The sequence below is a fragment of the Salmo trutta genome, chromosome 15 (assembly GCF_901001165.1).
Source record: "Salmo trutta chromosome 15, fSalTru1.1, whole genome shotgun sequence".
Taxonomy (NCBI): domain Eukaryota; kingdom Metazoa; phylum Chordata; class Actinopteri; order Salmoniformes; family Salmonidae; genus Salmo; species Salmo trutta.
This window is the reverse complement of record NC_042971.1, coordinates 41587039-41605618: the sequence shown is the minus strand read 5'-3', so window position 1 is coordinate 41605618 and position 18580 is coordinate 41587039. Positions and strand designations below refer to the sequence as shown.

Below are 18580 nucleotides of genomic sequence, written 5' to 3'. Positions count from 1 at the left end.
GCAGCGAGGAACAGAGATGGGGAACTGACAAATACAGGGGAGGTAATAAACAGGTGATTGAGTCCAGGTGAGTCCAATAATACGCTGATGCGTATGACGTGGAAAGGCATGTGTGCGTACTGATGGTGAGAGGAGTGCGTAATGCTGGGGAGCCTGGCGCCTTCGAGCGTCAGGGAGGGGGAGCGGTAGCAGGCGTGACAATATACATTGACACATTTTCATAAAGGTAATGGTGAACTAACATATGCTAGCACAGTCAAACAAATCTTTGGCACTTGCTTGTTACTTTCCTGCACAAAGTTTTGTTAGAGATTTCTACACTCTTCAAAAACATTGAATTCATCATGGTATTTAAATTGCCCTTCACCAAGGCAAATGCAGAGAGGAACGTTTAATGATCCGTTGGATAATGGGAAAAGGTCCAAGTCTCAAGTTCAAGTCATAATTAATTTTTTAAGCAAGAAGAGGTAGGGTGGGTATTGGCAGTTGGTGTAATTACCTTCAACTGTTACTATACCCTTCTAGACACAACATATTTAATCCCAGGTTTGATTACTAGGCCTCAGCCAACAAAGAAAGTATATCCTGTAACCATATGACATGTCTCTTTTTATATGCTAATGAGAAGGTTGGGAGCAAGAAAAGGTCACCCAGGTTATTCGATTATATTTTCAAGGTTTTTTCTCTTTCAATGAACCTCTGCTAAATGAAATAGCGAAAAGTGGATCTGTAAAATGAACTGCCATATCAAATGTTCTATTATGGAAAGTAATTACAGTTCTGAGAGTAATAACGTAATATGGAATTCAGCATTCTAAATGAAAACCTCCATGCAATTATACTTGACTGATCTCTTCCGTTTTTCAGTAGTAGCAAATTCAACAATGCATTATTCCGTAATCAGAGAAGAATCTTTCACATTTGAAGCTCTCGTCTGAGCTTTCAAATTACAGTCCAAAACGTACCTGTGAGAAAGTACACAGTGCACAATAAAAATCCATGAGAGAAGCATCTGAGGAGAAGGAAGGCTCTTTCTAACTACATCCGGAATGGAGGTACCTTTTCCCTGACAATCACAGCATCACATCACATTTTCCCCCCATGGGCTTGTCAGCATCTGGTGGCTAAATTACCAGCATTTCTGCTCCTTTAATTCACGTGTCTCATGTCTACTTTGTGCTTCTCTGTGCAGTTGTCACCATTAACAGAATGAGAAAATGGAAGGGAGTGAAAATTTAACACAAGAACTAAAATTAGTCCAGAACATGTCCATCTTTGAGACCTCATACGACAAACAGCTAAGGAAAAGTGAATGAAATAGGTCTAAATTGCCTGGTGGCACAGCCAGGGGCTTGATTACCAGTAGTATTCTCCTTTGTGATGCAGCGATTCAACAAAGCTGGCTAAGATGTGTAGTACGGGTTGCAACATTCACAAGAAATCTGGTACTTATTCTAAAGAATCCATGCTGAGTTTAACTCTGAAGTTCAGTTGTATGCCCTAAAATTGGAAATGTGCTGAGGGTCTTATGCTGTATATGGGGGATTCTACAGAACTGAGGCAAATTGCAGTCCCACCCCCAAAAAACTATTTTTAAAAAACTGTTAAGTCTCCAAACAGGGCATTTATTTACATCATGATATGTTCAAATTCAATCCAAGGCAATAACAAACATATTGTTTAATTAATATAGTCAAAAGTAATTGTTTATACACCTATTTGTATTGAAAGGTGGCTGTCCCAAACTCCTAAACTTCTTGTTTGAAAATTAACACTATTATTAATGATTTTATAATTTTTTTAAACACTGCTATTTCAGTAGAACATCTTGAATTGTTATATTATTACACTGAAATATACTGATCTAATTAGTAGTTTTGTTTATTGTTAAACATCTTTTTTTTAAATGCTGTCCCACCTTTTGATGTCACTACCGAAATACACACTAAAAGACTGTAGAATGAATGTGTCATAAGCCAACCAATATCACCAGGTGATGGCACATCACCCGACCCACCACAATACGCCTTTAACTAACAGAAGCATCATCAGATATCTGTAGTAGACTAATTAACTTCTCTCTTTCAAAGCTCTGGAAACCAAGCAGAAAATGCTGTGCTCTAAAGATGGCATCGTAGACACACATACATTAGAAGATATTTGTCGATCTGATTAGAAACAGTATGCTCACAACCTTAATCTCCTAAATGATGTCACTGGTGTATTTTGTTAGAATTTAGAAATAAACTACCGTTCAAAATTTTGGGATCACTTAGAAATGTCCTTGTTTTTGAAAGAAAGGCTATTTTTTTGTCCATTAAAATAACATAAAATTGATCAGAAATAGTGTAGACATTGTTAATGTTGTAAATTACTATTGTAGCTGGAAACGGCAGATTTGTAATGGAATATCTACATAGGCGTACAGAGGCCAATTATCAGCAACCATCACTCCTGTGTTCCAATGGCACGTTGTGTTAGCTAATCCAAGTTTATCATTTTAAAAGGCTAATTGATCATTAGAAAACCCTTTTGCAATTTTGTTAGCAGGGCTGAAAACTGTTGTTCTGCTTAAAGAACCAATAAAACTTGCCTTCTTCAGACTAGTTGAGTATCTGGAGCGTCAGCATTTGTGGGTTCGATACAGGCTCAAAATGGCCAGAAACAAAGGATTTCCTTCTGAAACTCATCAGTTTATTCTTGTTCTGAGAAATGAAGGCTATTCCATGCGAGAAATTGCCAAGAAACTGAAGATCTCGTACAACGCTGTGTACTACTCCCTTCACAGAACAGTGCAAACTGTCTCTAACCAGAATAGAAAGAGGAGGTATAAGGAGGATAGAATTATGGTCAAATTTGCCAAATGGAGGACGAGGGAGAGCTTTGTACTCGTCTCTGTGTGTGGAGTAAAGGTGGTCTAGAGTTTTTTTTCCCTCTGGTTGCAAATTTAACATGCTGATAGAAATTTGGTAAAACAGATTTAAGTTTCCCTGCATTAAAGTCCCCGGCAACTAGGAGCACCGCCTCTGGATGAACGTTTTCCTGTTTGCTTATGGCGGAATAGAGCTCATTGAGTGTGGTTTTAGTGCCAGCATCGGTCTGTGGAGGTATGTAGACAGCTACGAAAAATACAGATGAAAACTCTCTAGGTAGATAGTGTGGTCTACAGCTTATCATGAGATACTCTGCCTCTGGCGAGAAAAACCTAGACTTCCTTAGATATTGTGCACCAGCTGTTGTTTACATACATGCATAGCCCTTGTCTTATCAGACGCCGCTCTTCTATCCTGCCGATACAGCATATAACCAACCAGCTGTATGTTGATAATGTCGTCGTTCAGCCACGACTCCGTGAAGCATAAGATATTACAGTTTTGAATGTCCCGTTGGTAGTTTAATCTTCCTCGTAGGTCATCAATTTTATTTTCCAATGATTGCACGTTAGCTAGTAGAACGGAAGGCGGGGGTATTCGATCGCTTATGAATTCTCAGAAGGCAGCCCAACCTTTGTCCTCTTTTTCTCCATCATCTCTTCACGCAAATGACTGGGATTTGGGCTTGTTCCCGGGAAAGCAGTATGTCGTTCACGTCAGGCTCATCGGACTTGTTAAAGGGAAAAAAAGCTTCTGCTAGTTCGTGGTGAGTAATCGCTGTTCTAATGAAGTTATGTTCGGTCATAAGAGACGGTAGCAGCAACATTATGTACAAATTAAGTTTAAAAAAAGTTACAAACTACGCAAAAAAACGAACATAAATACACAATCGGTTAGGAGCACGTAAAACATCAGCCATCTTCTCCAGCACCGTCTCTTGTCAAAAAGCTCTGTCAGAGTTCTGTCAAATAGATTAAACAAACATCTTCCCTCATCAATCTACACACAGTGTCCCATAATGACGAAGCAAAAACAGTTTTTAGACATGTTTGCAAATGTATTACAAATAAAAACAGAAATATCTCATTTACATAAGTATTCAGACCCTTTGCTATGAGACTCGAAATTGAGCTCAGGTGCATCCTGTTTCCATTGATCATCCTTGAGATGTTTCTACATCTTGATTGGAGTCCACCTGTGGTAAATTCAATTAATTGGACTTGATTTGGAACGGCACTCACCTGTCTATAAAACCTCCCACACTTGACAGTGCATGTCAGAACAAAAACCAAGCCATGAGGTCAAAAGAATTGTCCGTAGAGCTCCGAGACAGGGTTGTGTCAAGGCATAGATCTGCATAAGGGTGGAAAAAATTTTTGCAGCATTGAAGGTCCACAAGAACACAGTGGCCTCCATCATTGTTAAAAGGAAGAAGTTAGGAATCCCCAAGACTCTTCCTAGAGCTGGCTGCCCGGCCAAACTGAGCAATTGGGGGAGAAGGGTCTTGGTCAGGGAGGTGACCAAGAACCCGATGGTCACTCTGACAGAGCTCCAGAGTTCATCTGTGGAGATGGAAGAACCTTCCAGAACGACAACCATCTCTGTAGCACTCCACCAATCAGGCCTTTATGGTCGAGTGGCCAGACAGAAGCCACTCCTCAGCCAAAGGCACCTAAAGGAATCACAGACCACGAGAAACAAGATTCTCTGGTCTGATGAAACCAAGACTGAACTCTTTGGCCTGGAGGCCAACCGTGACGTCTGGAGGAAACCTGGCACCATCCCTATGGTGAAGCATGGTGGTGCCAGCATCATGCTGTGGGGATGTTTTTCAGTGGCAGGGACTGGGAGACTAGTCAGGATCGGGTGAAGGTTCACCTTCCAACAGGACAACGACCCTAAGCACCCAGCCAAGACAACGCAGGAGTGGCTTTGGGACAAGTCTCTGAATGTCCTTGAGTGGCCCAGCCAGATCCCAGACTTGAACACGATCGAACATCTCCGGAGATGAAAATAACTGTGCAGCAACGCTCCCCATCCAACCTGACAGAGCTTGAGAGGATCTGCAGAGAAGAATGAGAGAAATTCCCCAAATACAGGTGTGCCAAGCTTGTAGCGTCATAACCAAGAAGACTCAATGCTGTAATCGCTGCCAAAGGTGCTTCAACAAAGTACTGAGTAAAGGCTCTGAATGCTTTTAATTTTTTTATTTATAAATTGACAAAAATTCTAAAAACCTGTTTTTGCTTTGTAGTTATGGGGTATTGTGTGTAGATTGATGAGGGTAGAAAAACAATTTAATCTATTTTAGAATAAGGCTGTAACATAACAAAATGTGGAAAAAGTCTTCAAATTAGTGGATTTGACTATTTCAGCCATACCCGTTGCTGACAGGTGTATAAAATCGAGCACACAGCCATGCAATCTCCATAGACAAAACATTGGTAGTAGAATGTCCTTACTGAAGAGCTCTGTGCCGTTCAACGTGGCACCGTCATAGGATACCACCTTTCCAACAATCAGTTTGTAAAATGTTTTCCCTGCTAGAGCTGCCCCGGTCAACTGTAAGTGCTCTTATTGTGAAGTGGAAACGCATAGGAGCAACAATGGCTCAGCCGCGAAGTGGTAGGCCCCACAAGCTCACAGAAGGGGGCTGCCGAGTGCTGAAGCCCGTAGCGTGTAAAAGTTGTCTGTCCTCGGTTGCAACACTCACTACCAAGTTCCAAACTGCCTCTGGAAGCAACGTCAGCACAAGAACTGTTCGTCGGGAGCTTCATGAAATGGGTTCCGATGGCCGAGCAGCTGCACACAAGCCTAAGATCACCATGCGCAATGCCAAGTATCGGCTGGAGTGGTGAAAAGCTCACCGCCATTGGACTATGGAGCAGTGGAAACGCGTTGTCTGGAGTGATGAATCACGCTTCACCATCTGGCAGTCCGATGGATCTGGGTTTGGCGGATGCCAGGAGAACGCTACCTGCCCGAATGCATGGTGGTCTGGGGCTGTTTTTCATGGTTCGGGCTAGGCCCCTTAGTTCCAGTGAAGGGAAATCTTAACGCTACAGCATACAATGACATTCTAGACGATTTTGTGCTTCCAACTTTGTGGCAAGGGTTTGGGGAAGGCACTTTCCTGTTTCAGCATCACAGTGCGCAAGGCGAGGTCCATACAGAAATGGTTTGTCGAGATCGGCGTGGAAGAACTTGACTGGCTTGCACAGAGCCCTGACCTCAACCCCATTGAACACATTTGGGATGAATTGGAACGCTGACTGTGAGCCAGGCCTAATCGCCCAACATTGCTGCGGGGAAGAAAGTCCCCGCAGCAATGTTCCAACATCTAGTGGAAAGCCTTCCCAGAAGAGTGGAGGCTGTTATAGCAGCAAAGGGGGGACCAACTCCATATTAATGCCCATGATTTTGGAATGAGATGTTCGACGAGCAGGTGTACCTTTGTCAAATAACTCTCATAATTCAAGAGGTGAACCTCTATTTCCAAATGTCACTTTTTCCAAGAATATCCGTGCTGTATATGCATGACCACTTGCGTGGCCAGCATTGCTCTGGCTACTAAGCAAAAACTAGTAACACAATACACATAATTAAATTAAAATATCCTATTCATGAAAACAATTGTTCATGCACTGGTGCTTTTGTTTAGGAATACAGCAAATTATTTCACCTGTGCACCTGGCTGGACTTAACTTTTTAGTTTCTACTTTGTCTAAAGAAGCTGTAACTGGACTTTATTAATTATTATAACTCTGTTACTAATCGAATCTACAAATAAAGTTGATTAAATGGATTTCACTCTGTTTTTATTGTAAGGGAAATTAAAATAGGCTACAGGCCTACGTTTTTTCTAGGACTTTATAGAATTATACAAAACATATCCTTGACCCTCTAAACAAATAACTATTGTTGTTATTTTGAAAATGTATATATTTCCATGAATATTTATTCATGCAATTAATACTTTATAATAGTTTATGCACTATTTATCAAGCCTTCGTGCTTATAGTATGTTTGTTGCAGCTTGCAGGTTGATATGCATCTGATGGAACTGCTAAAGGTGACACCCGGCAACGTTCTCTAGCGGGTACTTATAGGCTAAAAGGCCAGGCGGCTCTAGTATTAAATCTCCAGAATGACACATATTATATTCAACCTCCCAGCGGACAAGGGAGGTGCTGTTATTGTACACAACTACACTGTCTATACGACTGAAGTACTCAGGCAACTGATTGATAAGACGTTCTATAAGAGACTCATTACAAACCACACAAAACAGCTTTTGGCTGTAATCAACCAGACTGCCACCAAGGGCATGCACAATTGTCACGTTGGTATGAATGATTCGGGAGACAGAAGCAGGAATGCGTAATAGGGTTTTTTATTGTACCCAAATTACGGCGTGCCGTGTAAAGGCACAGGGACGAATACCAAACAAACACGTGACAAAACACAGGGTTGAACCCCAAAAAAAGAGCGAGGAGTACCTTGAATAATAACACACGCGCACAATGATTAACACACGGGACTAGACCCGTAATCATCTGCACAATCCACAACGGCAGCAGGTAGCCTGGTGGTTTGAGTATTGGGCCAGTAACCGAAAGGTTGCTAGATCGAATCCCTGAGCCGACAAGGTGAAAATCTGTCGTTCTGCCCCAGAACAAAGCAGTTAACCCACTGTTCCTAGGCCCTCATTGTAAATAATAATTTGTTTGTAACAATAATCGACAGGACAATGGTAAACCAAGGACACAATTATTAATCACTGGGAATAGGGGCCAGGTGTGTGTAAAAACAGCTCCACGCAGATAATCTGCGCTACCTAAAATACTGTTTAATAATCTAAATCCCCAAAGGGACAGGATGAATCTCCTTTGCGATATCAGACCAGGTTTGGCAGAAGGCATGAAGATCTCTGCTCGGCTTCAAATGCCCTGATTGATAAATATGCCCCTATGTATTGTGACACTTTTGTTTACCAAAGACAGAATTAGACATTAGTTAAACTTCTTCCCGCTAATAAAAAACGACTCCACACAACATTATTGTCCAAATAATCTGTGCACACCTCAGAATTTTTGGGGTCCAGAAAGTGGCTTTTGACTATTGCTTGAAGTATTTGAAATAGTCTAATCAGAACGCATCAACTTGCGTAGAATAGTAAGGTAGGAATAGTTTATTATTATTACTGCTACTACTGCATGAGTCTATAAAACTGCATGCCACAGCAAGTTGATCCTTGCAATGGGAGGATATATTTTGGAACCAGTCCGCCAAATCCATCCAATATGCACGGTTCTCCCTTATCATCAAATTAATAGGTTGTTGTCATGGGTGCTATTGAAAATCGGATAGCTTCCTTATGTTTCAGTAAACCATTAGCCAACACTTCAACGATTAAACGAAGTGTCATCATGAAAGTTTACTATGTTTTCATTTTATTTGTCACATGCACCAAACACAACAGTGAAATGCTTACTTACAAGCAATGCAGTTCAAGAAATATAGTTAATAAAATATTTACTAAATAAACATAAGTTTAAAAAAATGTAATCAATTAAAAAGTAACACAAGAAATGTACAGTTGAAGTCGTAAGTTTACATACACTTAGGTTGGAGTCATTAAAACTCGTTTTTCAACTACTCCACAAATTTCTTGTTCACAAACTATAGTTTTGGCAAGTCGGTTAGGACATCTACTTTGTGCATGACACAAGTAACTTTTCCAACAATTGTTTACAGACAGATTATTTCATTTATAATTCACTGTATCACAATTCCAGTGGGTCAGAAGTTTACATACAATAAGTTGACTCTGCCTTAAAACAGCTTGGAAAATTACAGAAAATTATGTCATGGCTTTAGATGCTTCTGATAGGCTAATTGGCATCATTTGAGTCAATTGGTGGTGTACCTGTGGATGTATTTCAAGGCCTACCTTCAAACTCACTGCCTCTTTGCTTCACATCTTGGGAAAATCAAAAGAAATCAGCCAAGACCTCAAAAATAAATTGTTGAGCTCCACAAGTCTGGTTCATCCTTGCGAGCAATTTCCAAACGCCTAAAGGTACCATGTTCATCTGTACAAACAATAGTACGTAAGTATAAACAAAATGGGACCACGCAGCCGTCATACCGCTCAGGAAGGAGATGCGTTCTGTCTCCTTGAGATGAACGTACTTTAGTGCGAAAAGTGCAAATCAATCCCAGAACAACAGCAAAGGACCTTGTGAAGATGCTGGAGGAAACAGCTACAAAAGTATCTATATCCACAGTAAAACGAGTCCTATATCGACATAACCTAAAGGCCGCTCAGCAAGAAAGAAGCCACTGCTCCAAAACCGCCATAAAAAAAGCCAGACTACTGTTTGCAACTGCACATGGGGACAAAGATTGTACTTTTTGGAGAAGTGTCCTCTGGTCTGATGAAACAAAAATAGAACTGTTTGGCCATAATGACCATCGTCAACTTAGTGTATGTAAGTTGTTCGGCCCTCCTATTCCTATAGTCCACGATCAGCTCCTTTGTCTTGCTCACATTGAGACAGAGGTTGTTGTCCTGGCACCACACTGCCAGGTCTCTGACCTTCTCCCCATAGGCTGTCTCATCGTTGTCGGTGATCAGGCCTACCACTGTTGTCAGCAAACTTAATGATGGTGTTGGAGTCATGCTTGGCCACGACTTCAACAGTGAGTACAAGAGGGAGTACAGGAGGACACTAAGCACACACCCCGGAGGTGCCCCAGTGATGAGGATCAGCGTGGCAGATGTGTTGTTGCCTACCCTTTCCACCTGGGGGCGTCCCGTCAGGAAGTCCAGGATCCAGTTGCAGAGGGAGGTGTTTAGTCCCTGGGTCCTTAGCTTAGTGATGAGCTTTGTAGGCACTATGGTGTTGAACGCTGAGCTGTAGTTAATGAACAGCATTCTCACATAGGTGTTCCTTTTTTCCAGGTGGAAAAGGGCAGTGTGGAATGCAATTGAGATTATGTCATCTGTGGATCTGTTGGGGCGGTGTGTGAATTGGAGGGGGTCTAGGGTTTTAATTGATGGCCTATCACAAAACTATTTTTGTATGAGATTCTAGTAGGCTAATAAAAGCATGTTGATCTCAGCATAAACCAGCCTATTATCTCTGAAGTTCCTTCATTTACTGGTGATGGATAGTTTATCTGTACATTTAGGATACTTTTAAAGAGGTCATATAGGCTACTTCTCTGCCAGAGCTCGTGAGATATCTAGTCCTACCGGTAAGTGTGGTCTAAGCAATTCCCTCATGATATCAAGTTACCTCCCTACACATAGGCGGCTCATCCATTAGGCTAAAGGAAGCTTTCCCTAAAGTAAATTGAATTAAATTGACAACAAAATATATAGCCTAATTAGCCTACTCCTGCCTATACAGAAATAAAATCTATCAAAATAGGCTACTAATGCATGATTTGGCCTCAGAGGATAATTAGCTTATTTTCAAATAATTGTATTAAATTGCATTGCCTACAGTCGGAAGGAAGGGCAGCGCAACCAATTTGTGCAGCTTACACGGCAAATAACAAATAGATTATTGTTGAGTTGCGACTGTCAGTGAAAAGTAGAGAGGCCCAGCCAGGCATAACGCAATATTTAAAAATACAATCACGGGAAGACATAGTTTGGAAAGCAAATGGCTATTGCTGTAAAGAGAATACAATGAAAATACTCTAATCTGGCTTTTAGTTATCAAAATTCTCAACTTAATTGTGTGAACAACAGTATAGCCTATCTTTTTGGCACCAGAGAAGAGCATTGACCATATCCCTGGTGAGTGCGCACTGCGCATATAAAAATGTTATCATTGGGTCAGTGCCAAATTTTTGGATGTCATATTCTATTTGTGTCTCCCCTTCTCGTAGGCCTATTATATGGACAATGTCGATCTGTTTGTCAGTATCATTAGAGTAGGCTCCCTTGCAACTTGTCATATTAAACAAGATTCTGCTAATGTCTCCAGTCATATAAAGTGTAGTAGAATTGCATAACATTTGTTTATAAAAAGGCCACATTTTTCCCATGCAAAGAATGAAGAAGCGTGTCTGATATAGGCTAGCATATAGCTTAGGTCTACTCTACGCTATACGCCATGCATTGAACAATCTTTTTTTGTGAACAGTGATTGAGTTATATTATTAGCCTAAATGAGTATCCAATCTACTCATCACATTACAAATAGTAGGCTATCTTACATAAGTCTACAAATGTGATGATGCATGGAATGCTTTTTTAGAAAGGTGAATTTTTATGGTGAAAATTAGCTTCCCCAAACTTGAAACTCACCCACCGCCTATGTCCCTACATTGATTCTATTGATGGAAAAATTTTGTTTTTTGACGTTTTAATTTGCAGTTTAATGTAAAATATATGTAAAAATTGTCCAAACCAAAACGGCCACAACCGAAACTATAATGAAACCATAGATATATACAGAGATCTCCTCTTTGTATCTTTGGAGTCTGTGACAACATGGGCAGCATCATTGAGGCCATCTCCATTACAAAGTCGCATACCCCATGCTCTACCAACTGAGCTACAGAGGATCACCATGTGGGTAGTAGACAAATGCACGCTTCAAGAAAAAGTGTAGAGTATTGAGATGCTTAGTCAGCAGGGGGCTCCAACCCTTCAAGAGCCCAAACATTGACATCTATTTGGCCAAAACTTGGATGTCTATAATGTGTTATACTGTACTGTAATTCACTGTTCTCTACTGTATTGTATTGTGCTGTACTCTATTGTACTGTACCGTACTCTACTGTACTGTACCATACTCTACTGCACTCTAATGTACTGTGCTCTAATGTACTCTGTGCTCTACTCTACTATACCATACTCGAGTTTACTCTACTTGAGTATCTTACAATTGAAGAAAGGGCCCACGGACTCTTGATCTAGTGGTCTTGGTCTTTGCAATGTCTATACTAAAACAAGTCACATCCATCTAGAGTCCTCAATTCATTTATTTGATTGACACTTCATACTGAAACACCTCTTATTTTTCCTAAATAAACATAGGTAAAGGAATAATTTAAACATCTAACAATATAATGAATTAGATGCATAACTAATTCAATCGATAAACAAGTTTCAGATTCATACAATCAACAAACATTTTACAGAGAACAATAGAGATTATATTTCTCTAGGTTTTGAAAATCAGGTAAAAAAACAATGTTTTTACTATTTTGTTAATTTTGTATGAAAATTAAATTTAAAAAAGTATCTGTAATAGAAGGTTAATCAAAATGATCACTACTGGTTCTTCCTTTATTGCAACTTTTTTACTATGTTTCGGTAGGGACAAATTTAGTGGAGTGGTAAGGAATTCAGGTAAATATTTCAAATATGCTGAAAGGTAGAGTCATCTCCCAGTGTCTGGTGGAAAGTAGACTGAACCAGGTTTTCCTCTGCTTTTTTGCCTGTGCTTAGCTCCAATCCGTTTATTTTTTTATCCTGAAAAACTCCCCAGCCCTTAACGATTACAAGCACACTCATAACATGATGCAACCACCACTATGCTTGAAAATATGGAGAGTGGTATTTGAAAATATGGAGAGTGGTATTTTTTATCCTGAAAAACTCCCCAGCCCTTAACGATTACAAGCACACTCATAACATGATGCAACCACCACTATGCTTGAAAATATGGAGAGTGGTACTCAGTAAGGTGTTGTATTGGATTTGCCCCAAACATAACACTTTGCATTCAGGACAAAACGTTAATTGCTTTGCCACATTTTTTTTGCAGTATTACTTTAGTGCCTTGTTGCAAACAGGATGCATGTTTTGCAATATTTGTATTCTGTACAGGCTTCCTTCTTTTCACTCTGTCAGTTTGGTTAGTATTGTGGAGTACTATAACTACAATGTTGTTGATCCATCCTTAGTTTTCTCCGATCACAGCCATTAAACTCTGTAACTGTTTTATAGTCACCATTGGCCTAATGGTGAAGTCCCTGAGCAGTTTGCATCCTCTTTGGCAACTGAGTTAAGAAGGACGCCTGTACCTTTGTAGTGACTGGGTGTATTGATACACCATCCATAGTGTAATTAATAACTTCCCCATGCTCAAAGGGATATTCAATGTCTGCTTTTTTTATTTGTACCCATTGGTGACCTTCTTTGCGAAGCATTGGACAACCTCCCTGGAGTTTGTGGATGAATCTGTGTTTGAAATGTACTGCTCGACTGAGGGACCTTACAGATAATTGTATTTGTGGGGTACAGAGATGAGGTACTCATTAAAGAAATCATGTTAAAATGTACTATTGCACACAAAGTGAGTCCGTACCACTTATTATGTGACTTGTTAAGCACATTTTTACTCCAGAACTTATTTAGGCTTGCCATAACAAAGGAATACTCGGGTACTTACTGACTCAAGATATTTCAGCTTTTCTTTTTTTATGAATTTGTTAAAAATAATAATAATAATAGGTTATTCCACTCTGACATTATGGGGTATTGTGTGTAGGCCAGAGACAAAAATCTCAATTGAATCTATTTTAAATTCAGGCTATAACATAACAAAATGTGGAAAAAGTCAGGGGTGTGAATACTTTCTGAAGGCACTGTATGTTGGAAGACGTGCTGAATGTTTGGGGAAAAATAGGATACAAATGAGCTTTTTTTCAACCCCCAATTTGCACCACTTCTGTAGGATGGCCCATATATACTCACTGGCCAGTTTATTAGGTAGAGCCATCTAGTATCGGGTCGGACCCCCTTTGCCTCCAGAACCACTTGAAGTATCGGAGACATTTTACAAGGTGTCGGAAACATTCCAGAGGAATGTTGTTCCATGCTGATGCGATGGCATCACGCAGTTGCTGTAGATTGGACAGTGGTACATTAATGCCGCGAACAGCCCGTTCCATCTCATCCCAAAGATACTCTATTGGGCATTGCCGCTGGGTGGGGGTGCTGTGGGGAATAATAAAGGCCAAGTGCACTATTTTTATTGTATTTTTTTAGTTCCCTCAGCACCCCTACTTCCCGCAGCTATGCTATTGGGTTGAGGTCTTGGGACTGAAGTAAACTGAACTCGCTGTAATGTTTAAGTCAATGTTTTTCTTCTCAATTCTCAATTGTCTAGCATTGGAGCCGCTTCTTCTTGTTTTTAGCTGATAGGAGAGGAACCCGGTGTGGTTATCTGCTGCAATAGCCCATCCGTGACAAGGATCGACGAGTTGTGTGTTCCGAGATGCTGTTCTGCACACCACTGTTGTACTGCGCCATTATTTGTCTGTTTGTAGCCCACCTGTTATCTTGCACGATTCTTGCTATTCTCCTTTGACCTCTCTCATCAACAAGCTGTTTTCGCTGACTGAATGTTTTTGTTTGTCGCACCGTTCTCGGTAAACCCTAGATTCTGTCGGGCGTGAAAAGCCCAGGAGGGCGGCTGTTTCTGAGATACTGGATCCGGCGCACCTGGCACCGACGATCATACCACACAACTTATTTTGCCCATTCTAACGTTCAATCGAACAGTAACTGAAAGCTTCAATGCCTGTCTGCCTGCTTTATATAGCAACCCACAGCCACTGTCTGTAGGAGCGATATGTTTTCGTGAACGGGGTGGTGTACCTAATAAACTGGCTGGTGAGTGTATGTAACTGTACATTCACAAACTTTTGTCCATGATTATCGATCAGTGGGTGGGTGGATGGATGGATGGCTAAGTACTTTGATTATTTCTCATAGACTTAAGAAATTGACATAATAGTTGTATTTACTTCCGAGGGTCATCCCAGCTTCAAAACACCTCCTCAGTCGACATGATGGGCAGTTCTTCCTTCTCAGCTTATCGATGGTGCAGTCATTTCTGCTGGCACACAGGTATTTCTGTTTCCCTAACAAAGATGCAAACAAAGATAAGAATTAGAATACGAAATTCTACTTTGAATGATTAAGAAAGGTACGTCATGGTTGTAAGTTGTAACATGGTTGTTAGTTACATCATGAATGATTACAGCCGGAACAGTTATACGTTTTGCTCTCTTGCTTATCATGTCCAGTGTGATGATCATAAAAAGCAGAAGCTTAGACTATAAAATCTCCTCAGTGTACACACTTTTGTTGAAGAGTACATTGACATGCTCTATAAGTAGCATATTGAATTAATCAAATCTATCATTTTACATGGCATGGTTTGATGGCAGTTATGCGGCTTCCATGCGCAGTTCAATTAAGAAAGGAAAATCCTGAACAAAACAAATGAATACCTAGGAGCTGGAAGGCAGCATTTTAGCTGGTGTTTTCTGTTATTTTCATGGCAGAGCATGGTCAATTAAAGAGAAACTATATTGCATCCAAAAATATTTTGCATCCAAAACTGCCATTGTACTGAAATAGTAATGGATTAGATGTAATTGTCAGTAAAAGCCTGATTAACTTGCCTTGGTAGCTCAGAATGTTTGTGTTTAAATCTGATTTCCCAGAGGGATAGGCTAGGATGAATGTAACTTTAGATTTCTGTTGACATATTTCAAATCAACCATACTATGGACCATGGGAATTTTCCTTTGAAATACATTTATCAATTTTCCTTATAACATAATTTACATCTGTACTGAACAAAAGTATAAACGCAACATGTAAAAGTGTTGGTCTCAAGTTTCATGAGCTGAAAGAAAAGATCCCAGAAATGTTCCACACGCACAAAAAGCTTATTCCTCTCAAATTTGGTGCACAAATTTGTTTACATTCCTGTTACTGAGCATTTCTCCTTTGCCAAGTAAATCTATCCACCTGACAGATGTGGCATATCAATAAGCTGATTAAACAGCATGATCATTACAGAGGTGGACCTTGTCCTAGGGACAATAAAAGGCCAATCTAAAATGTGCAGTTTTGTCACTCAACCCAATCCCACAGACATCTCAAGTTTTGAGGGAGCATACAATTGGCCTACTGACTGCAGGAATGTCCACCAGAGCTGTTGTCAGAGAATTGAATGTTCATTTCTCTACCATAAGCCACCTCCAACATTGTTTTAGAGAATTTGGCAGTACGTCCAACCGCAGATCACATGTAACCACACCAGCCCAGAACTGCAACATCCAGCTTCTTCACCTGCCGGATCGTCTGAGACCAGCCACCTGGACAGCTGATGAAACAGGAGTATTTCTGGCTGTAATAAAGCCCTTGTGGGGAAAAACGGATTCTAATTGGTTGGGCCTGGCCCCCTGTGGGTGGGCCTATGACCACCCAGGCCCACTCATGGCTGCACCCCTGCCCAGTAATGTGAAATCCATAGATTAGGGCCAAATGATTTATTTCAATTGATTGATTTCCTTATGTGAACAGTAACTCAGTAAAATTGCTGAAATTGTTTCATATTGCATTTATAGTATTCAGACACCTGGACTTTTTCCACATTTTGTTACGTTACAGCCTTATTCTAAAATTGATTCAATCTTTTTTTCCCTCATCAATCTACACACAATACCCCCAATGACGAAGCAAAAACAGGTTTTTAGAAAAAAAGAATTAACTGAAATATTAAATTTACATAAGTATTCAGACCCTTTACTCAGTACTTTGTTGAAACACCTTTGGCAGCGATTACAGCCTCGTGTTTTCTTGGATATGACGCTGCAAGCTTGGCACACCTGTATTTGGAAAGTTTCTCCAATTCTTCTCTGCAGATCCTCTCAAGCTCGGTCAGGTTGCATGGGGAGCGTCGCTGCACAGCTATTTTCAGGTCTCTCCGATCAGGTTCAAGTCTGGGCTCTGGCTGGGCCACTCAAGGACATTCAGAGACTTGTCCCGAAGCCACTCCTGCATTGTATTGGCTGTGTGCTTAAGGTCTTTGTCCTGTTGGAAGGTGAACCTTCACCCCAGTCTGAGGTCCTGAGTGCTCTGGAGCAGGTTTTCATCAAGGATCTCTCTGTACTTTGCTCTGTTCATCTTCCCTCGATCCTGACTAGTCTCAAAGTCCCTGCCACTGATAAACATCCCCACAACATGATGCTGCCACCACCATGCTTCACTGTAGGGATGGTGCCAGGTTTCCTCCAGACGGGACGCTTGGCATTCAGGCCAACGAGTTCAATCTTGGTTTCATCAGACCAGAGAATCTTGTTTCTCATGGTCTGAGAGTCCTTTAGGTGCCTTTTGACAAACTCCAAGCGGGCTGTCATGTGCCTTTTACTGAGGAGTGGCTTAAGTCTGGCCACCCTACCATAAAGACCTTATTGGTGGAGTGCTGCTGAGATGGTTGTCCTTCTGAAAGTCTCCCATCTCCACAGAGGAACTCTGGAGTTCTTTCAGAGTGACCATTGGGTTCTTGGTCACCTACCAAGGCCCTTCTCCCCCGATTGCTCAGTTTGGCCGGGCGGCCAGCTCTAGGAAGAGTCTTGGTGGTTCCAAACTTCTTCCTTTTAAGAATGACAAAGGCCACTGTGTTCTTGGGGACCTTCAATGTCACAGAAATGTTTTGATACCCTTCTCCAGATCTGTGCCTTGACAAAAATCCTGTCTCTGAGCTCTACGGACAATTCTTTCGACCTCGTGGCTTGGTTTTTGCTCTGACATGCACTGTCAAATGTGGGACCTTATATAGACAGGTGTGTGCCTTTCCAAATCATGTCCAATCAATTACATTTACCACAGGTGGACTCCAATCAAGTTGTAGAAAAATCTCAAGGATGATCAATGGAAACAGGATGCACCTGAGCTCAATTTCGAGTCTCATATCAAAGAGTCTAAATACTTATGTAAAAAGTGTAAAAAGTGTAAAAAGTTTTATATATATATTATACATTTGCAAAAAATTCAAAACCTGTTTTTGGTTTGTCATTATGGGGTATTGTGTGTTGATTAATGATTACATTTTTTTTTTTTTTATCTACTTTAGAATAAGGCTGTAACGTAACAAAATGTGAAAAAAGTCAAGGGATCTGAATACTTTCTGAATGCACTGTATGTTTTTGTTCAGTGTAATACATAAAGACATTATTTCCAAAAAGCATGAGAGGTGGCTCTGACATATGGATCCCATTTCCACCATTAATGCTCTGCTCTGTCTTCTGTATGGAGAGGTGCAACGGCATATCACTTAATCAAGTCTTACCTTCTGCAGCTCTCTTGAAGAACACTTTGCAGCTGCCACAGGTGAGTGCTCCATAGTGGCAGCCGGATGCCTCTTCTGCACAGATCAGACAGGTCCTCTGGGGCGGGAAGAAGAACTCCATGGGGTACATGTGGTCGCTGCCACCCTCAAACCTTTAGGAATATAGTAAAAGCTTTTAGAAAAGAACAAAAACATACACAAACAGTACAGAATTAGTCAACAGCATCATTCAATAAGTATATGCGTTCCTATTATCTTCTGCCTCTCTATTGCCACTACATACACTCTGATAAGCCGTTTCCTGCCATTTTAACAAAAGTAATATAATACATGCTATGTAGCAAACACTTTTATCCAAAGTGACTTACCAGCCAGAGGCAATCACGTTTCATTTTGATCATGGACTATGGTCCAGATTGGGTGTCAGCTTCTATGTCAGTCATGCGTGCATACATTTTACATATGGGTGGGCCCGGTAATCAACCCACAACCCTGGCAGTGCAAGCGCAATGTTCTACCATCTGAGCCATACAGGACCATGAAGTGACCATGAACCTAATGCTTGAGGCCTGTATTTTTTTCTAT

General features: G+C 40.8%; 1 protein-coding gene across 2 annotated transcripts in view; it reads right to left on the bottom strand.

The window, feature by feature from the left end:
* Nucleotides 1-18580, bottom strand: part of LOC115149079 (androgen receptor) — a 66604-nt gene that overhangs the window by 34989 nt on the left and 13035 nt on the right. For both annotated transcript variants that reach the window (XM_029691588.1, XM_029691586.1), the window contains exons 2-3: nucleotides 17996-18147; nucleotides 14655-14771 (exon numbers count right to left, since the gene is read on the bottom strand). In XM_029691588.1, coding sequence (XP_029547448.1) covers nucleotides 14655-14771; nucleotides 17996-18125 — 247 coding nt within the window. In that variant the 5' untranslated portion in view covers nucleotides 18126-18147. The remainder of the gene's footprint in view (nucleotides 1-14654; nucleotides 14772-17995; nucleotides 18148-18580) is intronic.